This window comes from Galeopterus variegatus, unplaced genomic scaffold (genome assembly GCF_000696425.1).
Source record: "Galeopterus variegatus unplaced genomic scaffold, G_variegatus-3.0.2 Scaffold1297, whole genome shotgun sequence".
Lineage (NCBI taxonomy): Eukaryota > Metazoa > Chordata > Mammalia > Dermoptera > Cynocephalidae > Galeopterus > Galeopterus variegatus.
In genome coordinates, this window is record NW_007727408.1 from 371,486 (window position 1) to 386,512 (window position 15,027).

General features: G+C 38.8%; 1 protein-coding gene across 2 annotated transcripts in view; it reads right to left on the reverse strand.

Moving 5' to 3' along the window:
* IPO7 (importin 7) overlaps positions 1–14,746 on the reverse strand; it is a 52,915-nt gene extending 38,169 nt beyond the window's left edge. Inside the window, exon 1 of one of the 2 annotated variants that reach the window (XM_008576131.1) lies at positions 14,513–14,746. In XM_008576131.1, coding sequence (XP_008574353.1) covers positions 14,513–14,596 — 84 coding nt within the window. In that variant the 5' untranslated portion in view covers positions 14,597–14,746. Of the gene's footprint in view, positions 1–13,246; positions 13,308–14,512 lie in introns of those variants that run through there. The other variant, XM_008576133.1, reaches the window with a different exon arrangement.
* Between the last annotated feature and the right edge of the window lie 281 nt (positions 14,747–15,027).

The window sequence follows — 15,027 nt, forward strand, 5'->3', positions numbered from 1 at the left end:
GATCTGAATACAGTCATTTCTCTAAACACTCTTCCACCCATGTCATTTAGTACATCACTTTTCCTGGTCTCTCAACCTTTGTGGGCTCCTTTGCTGATTTCTCACCCTTTTTAATCTATAAATGATAGAACTCACCAGGACTAGGTCAGAGGCCATCGTTTTCACTCTCAGCTGATCTCCAATCTCTGCTTTTAAATACTATCTAGGGGCTGGCCAGTTAGCTCACCTGGGAGAACATGGTGCTGATAACACCAAGGTCAAATGTTTGGATCCCCACACCAGCCAGCTACAACATACATACATACATACATAAACACTATCTATATGTCAATATACATTATTTCCAATCCAGATCACCATAACAGGCCTGCCTATTAAACATCCCTGCTTCATTATCTCACAGGATTCTCAGACTTATGTTCAAAGCATCTTTTCACCTAAAAACTGTTACTATACTTCCATGTACTACCTCTCCCAACCTCTATCATTACTATCCTCTCAGTAATCCTTACCACTTCCCTTTTTCATCCCAATTTAATACGTCAAGTCCTATTAATTCTATATCCAAAATGCTTGGGTTTCTTTTTTAAATACATCCACTTTCTCCATTACCATTAACACCTACCTAGCCCTATCATCCCTCTTTATTTAACTATTTGAGCTCCCAACCATTTTCCATTTAGCAGCCAACAATCTTTTAAATCTCCTCTAAACAAACAATTTTAACAACTTTCTATTGCACCTTCCAAGGCCCTTCATGAAGATATCTATCTTGTCCCTGCCTATTTCTTCAGCCTAGTTTTAAGAAACTTTCTCACCCCCCCCCTGCCCCCACCATACCAGCGTTCTGAAGCTAGGTTCTTTCAACAAGAAAGAAACATATTACTCTATTTTAGAGTCTTTGTACATGCTGTGACTTCCTACCTACAACAATCTTCTCTCCCATGCTCCACCAGCATCAACTGGTTCACTGCTTCACATTCTATGGGTCTCAGCTTAAACATTATTTCCTTCAAGAAGCCTTTCCTGCCTGATCAAGTAGGGCTCCCTATTAAACTCATAACCCCCATTCTTTTTCTTCAGAATGCTTATTACATATTTGTAATTACTATACTTGAAGGCTAGCTTTATGCATGTTTCTCCTGTTAATTAGATGTTTTCCACTGAGTAGGGACCATACTGTTTGTATACCCAGTTCCTCATATGATGCTTGGCATTTAAGATATTCAAAAAATGTAGTGATGAATTGAAAGCAGTGTAGAGTGAGTGAGAGGGGGTATTTATATTTAAGGGATGGGCAGAAGAGCCTGATAATGAAGCACTGCTGTAATGTCACCTCCTTTCTAAACTTTTTTTTTTCTTTGTTGCTGGCTGTTATGGGGACCCGAATCTGTGACCTTGAGGTTATAAGGCTGTGCTCTAACCAACCGAGCTTGTCATCTCCTTTCAACCCAAGTTTCAGTATTTTGCTGCATATGTCCACATGAACAATATTCTGATTTTTATTTTAGTTTCCTCTTTACAGACTTTTCCCCCCAAACATTCTGCAAATACACTCCTACAGAGAATTTTCCATACTACTAATGCGGCACTTTTCAGGCCATTTATATCAATATCTTATCTCCTGCATCAAATTGTAAACTCCTGGAATGGACTGTTGCAATCATATAGTCTTGGTTATAAATCTAGGTTCTGCTACTTCCTAGATCGGTAAGCCTTGAGCAAGCTGATTCAGCAAATCTAAGCCTCAATTACAAAATGAGAATAAAAAAAATCTTTATGGGATGGCTGTAAGGAGTAAATAAAATAGCATATGAGGAATATTTTAGTAAATATCAAGACATAACAAATGTTCATTATATATCCATATTTGGTAGAATCTCACCTTTTTCAGAGTGTATGTTCTAACCCCAGTAAAGCATAAGCTGAAGATAGCCAAGTTACCCTTTAGTTCCTTAAATCACCCATAAAACACAGCATATACAGTTTTGTGTATACAACCTCTCTTGAGGTCCCAACACTGAAGTTTTTCCTTCAGACTTGAAACAGATTGTTCTCTATGATTGGAACCTCAGATGAAGTTGTTGGCTTTTAAGGGTTATGTTAAAACAACAAAAACCATCAAAACCACCACTGTTTTTGTTGGCTAGATACATATAGAGCTACATGACATGAGTTAAAAGTGAGCATTAGACACCACTCACTTTATCATCCTACAACACAAGAGGTACTCCATAAGTGTTACATGAACACAGGACCTTTACCAATTTCTAACTTCTTAAGATTTAAATACAAAAAATAAAATCACAAAAGTACTTGAAGGAAATTAAAGTAAATGTATTTATCATCTTGGGGAGGAAAACTCAACCATGACACCAAAGGCAGAAAGCCATAAAATAATTTCAGAATCAAGTAGATAAATAAAACTTTTATAAGTTCCTTCCATCAGTATAAACAAAGGAATACCTTAAAAAAGAAAAAAAAAAAAAAGAAAGAAAGAAAGAAAAGAAAAGAAATATCTGTAACATCTGAGGAAGCATTAATTACTCCAAAAGAAAGATGAGCAAACAATTCAGATCCCCGTACTGGCCAGCCGCCACAAAAAAAAAAAAGAAAGAAAAAGAAAAAAAAAGAAAAGAAAAGAAAAATAAGTGAAGAATACGTGCAGGCAAATTTCAAAACAATTAGTACAAGTAGATGATAGGCCTACCCCAAAGCAATATATGCAATTTGCCAAATTCTTGGCAAGGATGTGAAAAAATGAAATTCTCACACAGTGCTGGTAGAAGTATAATATGGTACAATCATATTGGAAAACTGGTAGTTTCTGACATGCACCTACCCTTATACTATATATTTCACCCTTATACTATATATCCACCCTATAGTATATATCCAATTCATCCTTATACTATATATCTCACCCTTATACCATATATCCAAGAGAAATAAGTGCTTACATCCGCAACAGTACTTGACCGTTAACAAGTGAATGGATACAGAAACTGGTACATTCATACAGTGAAACACTGTACAATAATTAAAAAATAAAACCTATGGAATCAAGCAGTAACACTCATCTCAAAAACATGTTGAAAAAGAAGCCAGACTCCTTGAGTACATATCATGTGATCCTATTTATATGAAGTTCAAGGACAGGCAAATCTAATCTATGGTAACAGAAGTCAGAATAACGGTAACCTGGAGGAGGACAGATACCAACTGAATGGGAAGAGAATCAAGGGAATGTTCTAGGCTAATGAAAATGTTATCTGTATCTTGGTCTGCGTAGTAGTTACCAGATATAACTAGATAAAAACTGATGAGCTGTACTTACTATTTGAGCTTTGTACTATATGCAAATTACTCTTCAATTAAAAAAAAAAATCGACAAGACTACTTTTACCTTAATGTTCACAGCAGCATTATTCATAATAGCCCCAAAGTGGAAACAACCTGTATGTCAATCAGCTAATAAACGGATAAGTAAAACATGGCATGTCCATACATACAATAGAATACTATTTGGCATTAAAAAGAATGAAGCACTGATACATGCTATATAACGTACAAACTTTGAAAACATTATGCTACATGAAAGAAGCTAGTCACAAAAGACTACCTATTATATGATTTGAATTACATGAAATATCAGGAAAAGGCAAATCTATATAGACAGAAAGTAGACTGGTGATTGCCTAGAGCTGGGGTGTGTGTAGGAGTCAGCATAGGGAGTGACTGCTAATGGTATGGATTTTTTTGGGGGTGATGAAAATGTTCTAAAGACTGTGATGATGGCTGCATAACTAAAAACCATCGAACTGCATATTTTAAATGGGTGAATTCAATAAAGTTATTTGTGAAAAAATCAACAAAACTTAACTACGAAAATAAAGCACATCACTTTATTAACTTTTTATTCACTGCCTTCAAAAACACACCAGTATAAATTTTTAAAATGCGACTGAAGAACAAAGTGTGACTTTCAGACAACTGAGCTAGACTAAAAGTAAGAAAGGATATTTCTGTCAGTGAGGACAGCATAAGCAAACCCAACCTGGGACATCTATCTAGCTCACTCATACAAATTTCCACCCAGCTGAAATTCCTAAGGCAGGAAGCCTTGTATTCTCCCAAAGAAGGTACCAAATGGACTTAGAGTACTGCTAAATACTGGACATCAGAAACTCAAGGAAACTGGGTTTGGATCCCACATACAGACCGGTTCCCGCTCACTGGCTGAGTGAGGCACGGGAGCAGCGCCGAGGCTTGCGGTCCCGTCGCCGGTCCCCGGTCCGGTGCGGGGGCAACACTGAGGGTTGCGATCCGTTGCCGGACACGGAAAAAGACAAAAAAAAAAAAAAAAAAAAAAAACCCAAGGAAATTAAAAAAGAAAATTAGCAACTGCCTGGGGCTAGGGAGTGAATGGAAGATGAACTGTAAACCAGCACGAGGGGCATTACTGGGGTGATGGAAATGTTCCAAAACTGGACTATGGCGATGGCTGTACACTCGATAAATATACTAAGTATCACTGACGGGCACTTGAAACAGGAGAACTTTATGGTATGTAAATTATGTTTCACTACTGTTATTTAAAAATAACGGGAAAGGGCCGGCCCCTGGCTCACTCGGGAGAGTGTGGTGCTGATAACACCAAGGCCACGGGTTCAGATCCCTATATAGGGATGGCTAGTTAGCTCACTGGCTGAGCGTGGTGCTGACAACAGCAGGTCAAGGGTTAAGATCCCCTTACTGGTCATCTTTTTTAAAAACTTAAAGTTAAATAAATGAATGAATGAATGAAAAGGGGAAAAGGCCACACATCTATACAATTATAAAAACACTGATCAAATAAAAGGTATATGTTAACTCTTCAAATTAGGAAAACCATTCTTTTTAAGTAATGGTTGATCTCTTAACAACTTTCAGACATCCCTCGATATAGCAAACTACCACACATTAAAAAGAACTCTTCATATTTTTATGGTGATTTAAAAAATAAACTTCAGTTAAAATATCTCTAGCAACAATCTTTATCACAAAAACCCTTTAAAATCTGTTAATTATGGTATTATTTTCAACACTTTGGCAAACACTGTAGCCTCAGAAGATGCTACAATAGATCTTTTAAGAGTCAAAAGTATAAATGTAACTTCTGGATGCTGGTGTCCCCTCTCCAACCTCCTGGAATCTAGCAGTCAGAGAACCAGGAAAATCGAAACAACAGATGAGTCATTATGTATCATTAATTAGGGCTAAAACTCTTAATACCCAAGTCTGAAAGCTGCTTATCCTAACACAAAAACCATCTTTCTAGACAATTTCGTACCTTCTCATTATCTGTCATCAACCCAGATAATTTCAACATTCACCCTTAATCCATCTCATCTAAATTCTTCAATAGCCTCAATTCCATTCTCCATCTCCTTTAACTCCGCTAGTACTTTAACTCTTACTAGTACTTAACATTCCAGACGCCCCAGAGAAAGAAGATCACTATAAGGTTATGCTGAGAGATTAATTCTTTTTTTTTTTTAAAGATGACCGGTAAGGGGATCTCAACCCTTGGCTTGGTGTTGTCAGCACCACGCTCAGCCAGTGAGCAAACCGGCCATCCCTATATAGGATCCGAACCCACGGCCTTGGTGTTATCAGCACCGCACTCTACCAAGTGAGCCACAGGCTGGCCTCAAGAAGAGGGATTTTAAATGAGATTAGTGTGGAGAAGGTATGGGGCAATGACTTATGATAATGATAAAAAGAGAAAAAAATTTTAGGAAATAGAGAAGAGGTGGGTCCCAAAGGCGATTAATTCTAATTGAACTAACTAGTAAAATTAAAAGTTAGACCCTAAAGAACTTACACCCACAGAGATGAAGAGAAAAGATTCTAAATAGGAAAAGTATGGGTTATGTCAGAGAGATTATTAAGAGAATGAAAGAGAACAGTGAAAGACAAAAAATGAATAGTAAACTGTGTGAAGTTTTTGAAAGTTTTTACATGATCAGATCTATGCTATAGGAAGATGAGGTCTTGAAGCAGTAGGAAGGATTTAATTCAAGGACTGACGACTATAAAACATGATGAATACAAAACTATTATTACAGTAGGTAGTAGTAATAAGCCTGAAAAAACTACCCCCTTTTCTATTCCACGGGCAGCTTCCCCACTGCTTACTCTGCCTGTCAAATAAATCTAACTTTACAAAAGAGAAAAAAAAAAAAAATGAAAACCACACGCACCCACATAAACAAATTTCCCCTGACCCTGTCACTCTTTTAACCTACAATCTAATCCTGCCCCCTTTCTTGTATTCCAATTACTAACCCTGCTCCCTTACTAGCATTCCACTTACTAATCCAGAAATTGCTTTCCCCAAGGTTACGAATACTTTAAAGGTGTTTTCCTCCAGAAAGTCTTCAGTTCGCTTTAACCTCATTTAGAAATGTCAACATCCCTTTCTTTTTTTTTTATTAGGTATGAATATTCATGAGATACAAAGCTGATTGTCACCCCTCATGCCCATGATGTTACGGCCAGATTCATACTGGCCTTTTTCTTTTCTTTTCTTTTCTTTTTTTTTTTCCTCTTTGTCTTTTTTTACTGACCGGTAACGGGATCGCAACCCTTGGTGTCACGCCCGGACCGGCAACGGGATCACAACCCCGCACCACGCTCAGCCAGTGAGCGGAACCGGTCTCCACATGGGATCCAAACCCTCGGTGGGAGCTCCGCCGCGCTCCGAGTGCGCCACCGGGCCGGCCCTGGCCTTTTTCTTTTTTTTTTTTTCCTTTTTGTCTTTTTTACTGACTGGTAACGGGATCGCAACCCTCGGTGTTGCGCCTGCACCACGCTCAGCCAGTGAGCGGGTGAGCGGGAACCGGTCTCCACATGGGATCCGAACCCTCAGTGGGAGCGCTGCCGCGCTCCCAAGCGGCGCACTCTCCAGTGCGTGGCCTTTCTTTTTCTAAGAGCTTTTTACTTACTACTACAGTAAGTCATCCTCACTGAGAGGAAATTTATGAAAGCCATTTAAAAAAAGGAAACTAAACCACAACCAACCTTTTTACTTGAAATTCTCTCTTCTTGGCTTTGCTTCTACTTTTATGCACCATTCTCCAGTCTCCTTTTTTCCTGTTTCTCAAAGTCCCCAAAATGGGTATGGCCCAAAGTTTAGCCCTCTAGTCCACCCCCCACCTCTGGATCACACTCCCTTCCTCTCTATACTCACCTGCAGAAGAAAATCACTTTCCACTGCTGTTTTCCCTTCTAAGCTTCAGTTCCACATCCCAACTGCCTACTAGACTTTTTCTCCTTGATGTTTACCAGTTCCTCAAACCAGACTTAAACCTTAACCCATGTTTTCTCCAAAATCCGTTCTCCCTCTGGACCCACATTTTCCAATGTAATTACCTAGTGTCAACATCTTTTAAAGCTTACTCTTTACGACCACAACTTTTTATTCTCCACTGAAATGCAACCAGGGACCTTCAATTAGCTACTGTGCTTTAGACCATTCATAAGGAAGCAAGAGGAGGCTTAATGACACTGTGACATATTTTTACATAAAATGAATACAACCAGGTAATTTTGAGAGCCAAGGAATTTCTAACTTTCCTTTTTACTAAAGAACATGACAAAGGCAAGTACTGTATCTAATTTACCTATACAAAATATGAGATATGGTGAGGTTAAGTCATCATAGTGGTAGAAAAAGGACCAGGTTGAGGCTCTTCACTGTGTCCTCCTGCCTTCATTAAATAATGGTAATACTTATATGCTTTCCAACTAGGGAATTTTTAAAAACTTTATTATAAATTAATTAGAAACCAAAAAAAAAAAAACCCCACTTCAAATCGAATTCATCATTAATGTGTATGCCACTGACAGAAACAATAAATAAAATTATATATTCATCTACTGTATCTGGAAAAGAAATGTATTGTTGCCTTCCTTCCTTCTTTCCTTCCTCCCTCCCTCCCTCTCTCTTTGAGCTTTTTCTCTCTCTTTCTTTCTGCTGGCCAGTATAGAAATCAAAACCTTGACCTTGGTGTTATCAGCACCATGTTCTCACTAACTGAGCTAACTGGCTGATCCCTAAAATATTGTTTTCTTACAATTATTAATATTGTATTATCTTTCTTTCCATCTTTAACATGCTATATTACTGAATAACTTCCTACAGTCAAAGTATCCAGGGACTTTCCCAAACTCAGAACAGTATTTACCTCGCAATATTCCTGGTTAAAGAATGTTATCTACCCAAATTACAGACTGTTCTGGTCTTTCAAAAATATGCACTATATCCTCAAATATTTTACTTAATTTCTAGACATGACAAGTTGTCCTACAAATATAACATTATTTTTTACTTTTCCAGGCCTAAGATTTTCATTAATTAAACATTTTATGTCCTAATAAAACAAATCAAATTAACCTTTTATAAATAAGGCATATCACTTATAGTAATAGTACCATTTGTGATGATTCCAAAGTGACTCGGGATAGTCTGAGTTTAAATAATAAACACAAAATATCAAGAAACTTATCAAAACCAGTCCACTTAACTTTTTCACATAAAGTATGTGAGAAAGCATTTCTGTCTACATAACCATGTTACAGCACATTAACCTCAGGAACTGTTTAAATGGCTCCTAGGTAAGCCTTCTAATTCCACTTAGAGCATTTTTCTTGGCTGCAAGTATAACAGGGTTGGGGGGGACTATTGATGCTGAGATAATATCTGCCTTAACTAAAGTCAGATTTAATAGTTTCCTCATCCAAAACTTAACACATAGCTCTATTATAGTCCTGACCACCATGTATTGTGAGGGCCAGTGACATATTGACTATGAAGCTCCAGAAAGACAGGAATCATACATTTCTTTGCATCTACTTTTAACTACTTAGCTCAGTGCCTACCACACAGACATTTGCTGTTAAATGAACCAGACTGGGACCTATCATTTGACATAAGTATTGCAAAAATTTTTCCTAGCATTACATTTAAAACTTCACTTCAAATGTAAGCTTCACAAGAACCAGGATGTTCTCTTAAGTTCTATAAGTTCCTTAACTGATATGCCTTATTTATAAAAGGTTAATTTGATTTTGTTTTATTAGGACTTATAAAATATTTTATTAATGAAAATCTTAGGCCTGGAAAAGTAAAAAATAATGGTATATTTGTGTACAGTGCTGGATACCCAACATCAGAGATGGTATCTGCCACATGATAGGCGCTCACATTTTTTTTCCCAAATACTTTATTCCCACTGAAAATAAACAAGTTCAAAATCAGTGAACTTTTAGAGTGGAAGGGACAGTCAGCAATCACCTAGTTCAAATAAAATTAAAAGAGTTAAAATGTAAGGGGGGATAAGATTAGGTGTTTAAAAGATGAGTTGTAAGTTAACACAGTACCACAAAAGGTTAGAATAGGGAAAGGTCAATGTAAGCTGGAATATGGGGAAAAGTTTCCTAGGAAAAATGGCATTTAAGATGGGCTTGAAGAGATTTAAGAAAAGGAAAACTTTAGTTATAGGTGTTCAGAGCTTAACAGAACTTAAATCAGCATAAGTAAATGTGTGCATATAGAAAGGTTTCCGCTGAAGAACACTGGCAACTAGAGCAGAGTCAAGAGATGGTTGTCTATTATAATAACCTGCCAAAAACTTTCAGATGTTTTACCTTTATCTTGCAAATGAAGAAGCAAGTATTTGAGAGAGAGAGAGAGAGAGAGAGAGAGAGTGTGTGTGTGTGTGTGTGTGTGTGTGTGTACACATGTAGGATATGGCAGTCTTTGTATTCCTAAAACCAAATCGTCTCTGGAAAATGATAAACACTCAATTATTTGAGTGAATGAATACCAAATGTCACATAGTTTAGACTACCTAAACAAACAATACTTTAAAAATTCCACTTCAACATACACACAAATCAATGTCTCCAAAATATAGCGTTTAAGTGAAGTGACAGATCACTACAACACAAATCTTTTCTAAGGATTCAAAGACGAATATTCTCCTCACAGCTCTATTACTCAAGTTATTTCATTCTTCATTCAAAAAATATTTACTGGCCTATTATATGCCAGCCACCGTGCTAATAATTGTGCTAATATTCATGTGATGATAATGCTACTTACTAGTGACCTCAGTGTCCAAAGCATCATTTTCCAATGAGATATACAACTACTAAGATAGTAGACTAAGGTAGGAAACAAACTGTATGGCACCTTGAATTTGTTAATCAGGGATGGCTGGTTAGCTCAGTTGGCTAGAACAAGGTTTTCAGGTAATTTTTTTTTTTTTTTGGCCGGTAAGGGGATCGCAACCCTTGGCATGGTTGCTGGTCCGCACCACATTCAGCCAGTGAGCGCACCGACCATCCCTATATAGGATCCGAACCCACGGCCTCGGCGCTCCCAGTGCCCCACTCTCCCGAGTGAGCCACGGGGCCGGCCCTAGAACAAGGTTTTAAAACACTAAGGTCAAGGGTTCGGATCCCTTGACCAGCTGCCAAAAAAAAAGATTGTTAATCAACTGGCACATCTGCAGTGATTCAAATAATATGGAGAGAACCTAGTAGGTGTCAGATGCTTTCCTAAATTTTGTACATGCATCATCTCACTCAATCCATATAACACAATGACATCGATATTAATAACACAGATACTATTACTATTTTCATTGTATACCTAAGGAAACTGGAGCTTAGAGGTTAAGTAACTTTCCCAAGACCCCCCAGCTAGTTCAGAACTCTTCAGTAGTTTAAAAAAAAAAAAAATCATATGGCTAAAGGGCCTTCAGTTGTATTTCTTTCTTTCTTTCTTTTTTCTTTTTTTTTTAAAGATGACTGGTAAGGGGATCTTAACCCTTGACTTGGGTGTTGTCAGCACCATGCTCTCCCAAGTGAGCTAACCGGCCATCCCTATATAGGGATCCGAACCCGTGGCCTTGGTGTTATCAGCACCACACTCTCCCAAGTGAGCCACGGGCCGGCCCTTCAACTGTATTTCCAAGAATACTTGTACCTTTCAATTGTTTTTTTAAAATCTTGGGAGGCAAAGCTTGCTACATGAAAATATTTAGAATCAGGAGGTGACAATAAGTTGCAAAATTATACCAGTGGTTCCCCCACCCCCCAACAAAAAAAAGGCATCAAAATACATAACACATGAAGATGCTTCAAAAAGTTCATGGAAAAATAGAATTTAAAATGTATAGGAGGGGTCTGGCCAGTTAGCTCAGTTGGTTAGTGGACAGTGTTGTAACACCACCATCAAGGGTTCGGATCTAATTACTGGACAGCCACCAAAAAAAAAAAAAAAAGGGTGGTATGAATTTTTCCACAGACTTTTTGAAGTACCCTCATACTACAGAATAAGTTAGTGGGGAACATTCCATCAGATGTATTTTGAAAATACCTGTCAAAAATAGAGTCCTTACTGTGCTCCCTAATGAGTCTAATGGAATTTTCTTACTTTTATCTATATGTGATATAAAAATATATAAAAACCCCAAACATCTTTGAGGTGGGGGTGATATAACAGTTAAAGCCTATACTGTTTTTTATTATAACAGGAAGTCCATAAATAGAGTCTAAAATTGACAAATCAAGGAATAAAAGTAACAAAAGATAGTATAATTCCTGACCTTAGGAAACTTGAAAATTATAGTGGGGAAAGCAAAAAGCAAGTAAAATATGTATGATAAATCAGCACTATTGAGAAAAATAAACAAGCAAAGGGAGATAGAAAGTGTGGTAGTCAGAGAACTCAGTGATAAGGAGAATTCTGAATAGGTATGGAAGGAAGTAAAAGAACAAGTTAAGGGAGATCACTGAGTGACAGGGCTTTCCAAGCAAAAATTAAGTACAAAGGCCCGGAGGCATTTTAAACTATCTACATTACAAATACTTTGATAACATTTACAATTTTTATAGAGTCAGTGATTACTTAGCAAAGAGTCATTCAAATATTTAAGACCTTTTTCTTTTAGTTAAGTGAACCAAAACATAGCTTCTGTGGAATGAGATGACTGTTCATCTTATCTACTCCAAAGCTAGACCCTCTCAGAAATAAAATGTTGTTTCCTCATTCTTACTATATTCAAGACTTATTTGAGATCTTTTTTCTAAATCCAGGTTCTGTCACAAGAAAGTCAAAGAAAAAAGTATTCAAATGGAAAGGACGGGGGAGGCAGTGCATTAAAATGAAATAAAGACTAGAGATGAAAGTAAATATTCTACCAGAAAAGTTACCTTTAGAAGAACTATGAAAAAAAATCTAGGTGTAATAATTGAAAGAAATTTGCAAAACGTAAATACTAACAACCACAGAAATACAGGCCAGACACTTCTTCTTTGACAGAAAAGATTAGCGGTGTTCACTGTTCCATAGTATTCCAAACAACAGCTTAAAGGTTAAATAAAAAAAAGTTTTGAATACTATTTTGATTACAGTATTTATCTTCCAAAAACTAGCTTGTGAAATACTTACCCCAGGTCTCTATTACAAGATGTTTGTGTATATAACTAGACACACAAAATCTGCTTGAGGAATAAATGAATTTCAAATGTGCAGAAAGTATTGTTTTTGTATGAGAAGGAACTCTTTCAAGTAATAATTTTTTAATTACACACCAGTATATTTAGTCGAAATAATGTGCTACTAGAGCAAAGTCATGGTAGAAATTACTATGACTAAACTTTTAGGTTTTCTAGGCTTATACGTGCATTAATACTTCATTAGCAGAATAATCTTAACCAGTGTCTATCACAAAACAAATCAAAACACAAAGTGATCCATAACTTACCCCATAGTTTAATAATGATTCAAAGTGAGAATTTGTTTCAACTCACTATTTTATATACATCCAAAAGAAATCTGAGTTCTTTCCAAGCTGACTGAGTCTGAGAATTTGAGCATGCAATCGTCACTCAGTATAGTATAATGATGGCATATATATAAAACAGAAGGTGTCTTCAAAAAGTCGATAGAAAGATTCATATCACCTTTCAATTCGATTTTTCTACCAACTTTTTGAAGCACCCTCGTGGATTTAACTTTTTAAATAATTTTACAGCTAATTCGTCTAAATTCTGTGGGTGGTCTTGAACTATAAGTTCCTTGAGGGCAGGGATCCTTAGTACAGTACTGTGCATTGAATACGTTCAATTAGTAATATTCCTACTGCTTGTAGTAAGACAATATAAATAATATTTTTAAATATTTACCTACCGGCTAAGAGGAGAGTAAAACAACTGAATTTCTACTTAAAAGTGGGACGTCCTTTTAAGTTGAAAAAAGAACACTATAGAATCCCCAAACCGGCCAGCAGCAAGAAAATGAATATACACTAAAGCTCACTAAAAACAAAAAGAATAATAATAATAAATAAAATAAACAAAGCTCACTAAAGCTGGCAGATTCAGTAGTATACTAAAAGACAGTTATTAACTGGCATAGTAGTTACAGCAGCCCTTTTAAGAAGCCTTTAAAGTACTGGTCATTAATATATAAAACTGCAAAAGTTTAGAAACAAAGAATGACGCTTAAGATGGTACAATAAAATATCCACGTAATATAGCTGTTTTCCAAGGGGTGGTCCCCCAAAAATATGGAGAAAAAATAAACCAACCCTCAGCGAATGCAATATCTGAATATGCAGATTGGCACGTTTCAAGGTACATTATCTCACTTGACCATCACATCAACCCTGTGGCCTCATTTTATGCATGGGGAAAAACTCAGGATCAAGAGGTTAAGTGACTTGCCCGAGGTCACTCAACAAATCAGGGGTGCAGCTATACCGAGAAGGGTGAACGTCACCCGACCCTTTCCACTACATCACACAGCCTCCCCGACTGAGGCATCATGACAGCAGAAGAGCAAGGATCAGACTCATACGGGTATCCCGCAGTACCCCGGCCCTGCCAAAGAGGCACGAGCTTGCCGCTGAACGCTTTTCCTAGCAACTCAACCGGAGAGAAGGAAGTTGCGCCAGGGAGGCAGGCCACTGATCAGAGAAGTGAAAGGCTGACAGGCGCAGCCCCCAGTGGACCAGTCTGCATTCCCAGGAGACCCCTCCAGACCCAGCGCCGGCGAGACTGGTCTTGGAAACGTCTGCAAAACCTTCCAGTGAGTTTCGTCCCCTTCTGGGCGCGAGGAACGAACTGGGAATGAAGCAGAAGGAGGCCAACCACCAGAGCCGGCCATGTGTCCAGCCCGTCACGCCCGCCTCGCCTCGGCCGGCTCCTCATGCCTCGACCGCAGCCAGAGGCCCAGCTCAGGATCCGACGCAAAAGCAGCCCTGGCTTAGCCACCACCACCGCACCAGACTGAGGCGCCCCGGCTTGGCACTCTCCGTCAGATCTCCGCCCCACCCCTCCAGCTGGGCCCCTCAGCGACGCCGTCCGCGCCTCTGGCCAGGCCCAGAGGGTTCGGCCTGCCACAGTCCGCCTGCCCGCCCGCACGCCGCCGCCGCCGCCGGCCCGGCGTCCTTACTTCATTGAGCTGGCGCTCCGCGGCCTCACGTAGGGCTGGGTCCATGGTGCCCCGTAGGGCCTCGATAATGGTGTTAGGGTCCATCGCGGCGCGGACTCGGTCAAACCCGGGGATCGGGTGCTACTGGGCCAGGAATAGCGCCACTCACTGCGCACATGGACCCGCCGCGCTCAGCGGCAACCGGCGCGAAAGGAAAGAGAAGCTCCAAGGCCCCGGATAGAACCTCTTCGTCTCGGCGTGGAGGCGGGAGATGCTCCGGCCACTTCCTGTAGGCGCTCCCGCGGAGCACCTTGGGAAATGTAGTCCACAAACAGAGGCCGCAGCCCACGTGACTGTCTGAGCTGTGGCTCCCACAAACAAGTCTTGCTGTTCAAGAAGGAAAAAATGTTCACACTCCGCAGAAAGAAAATTAAAACAACCAGTTACAAAGGTTTCACATAATATGCCCATGGTGACCATAAAGGGAATCTGATGCAGTGTGTAATGCAATCCATTGCTAGTAGCTATGTAATTAA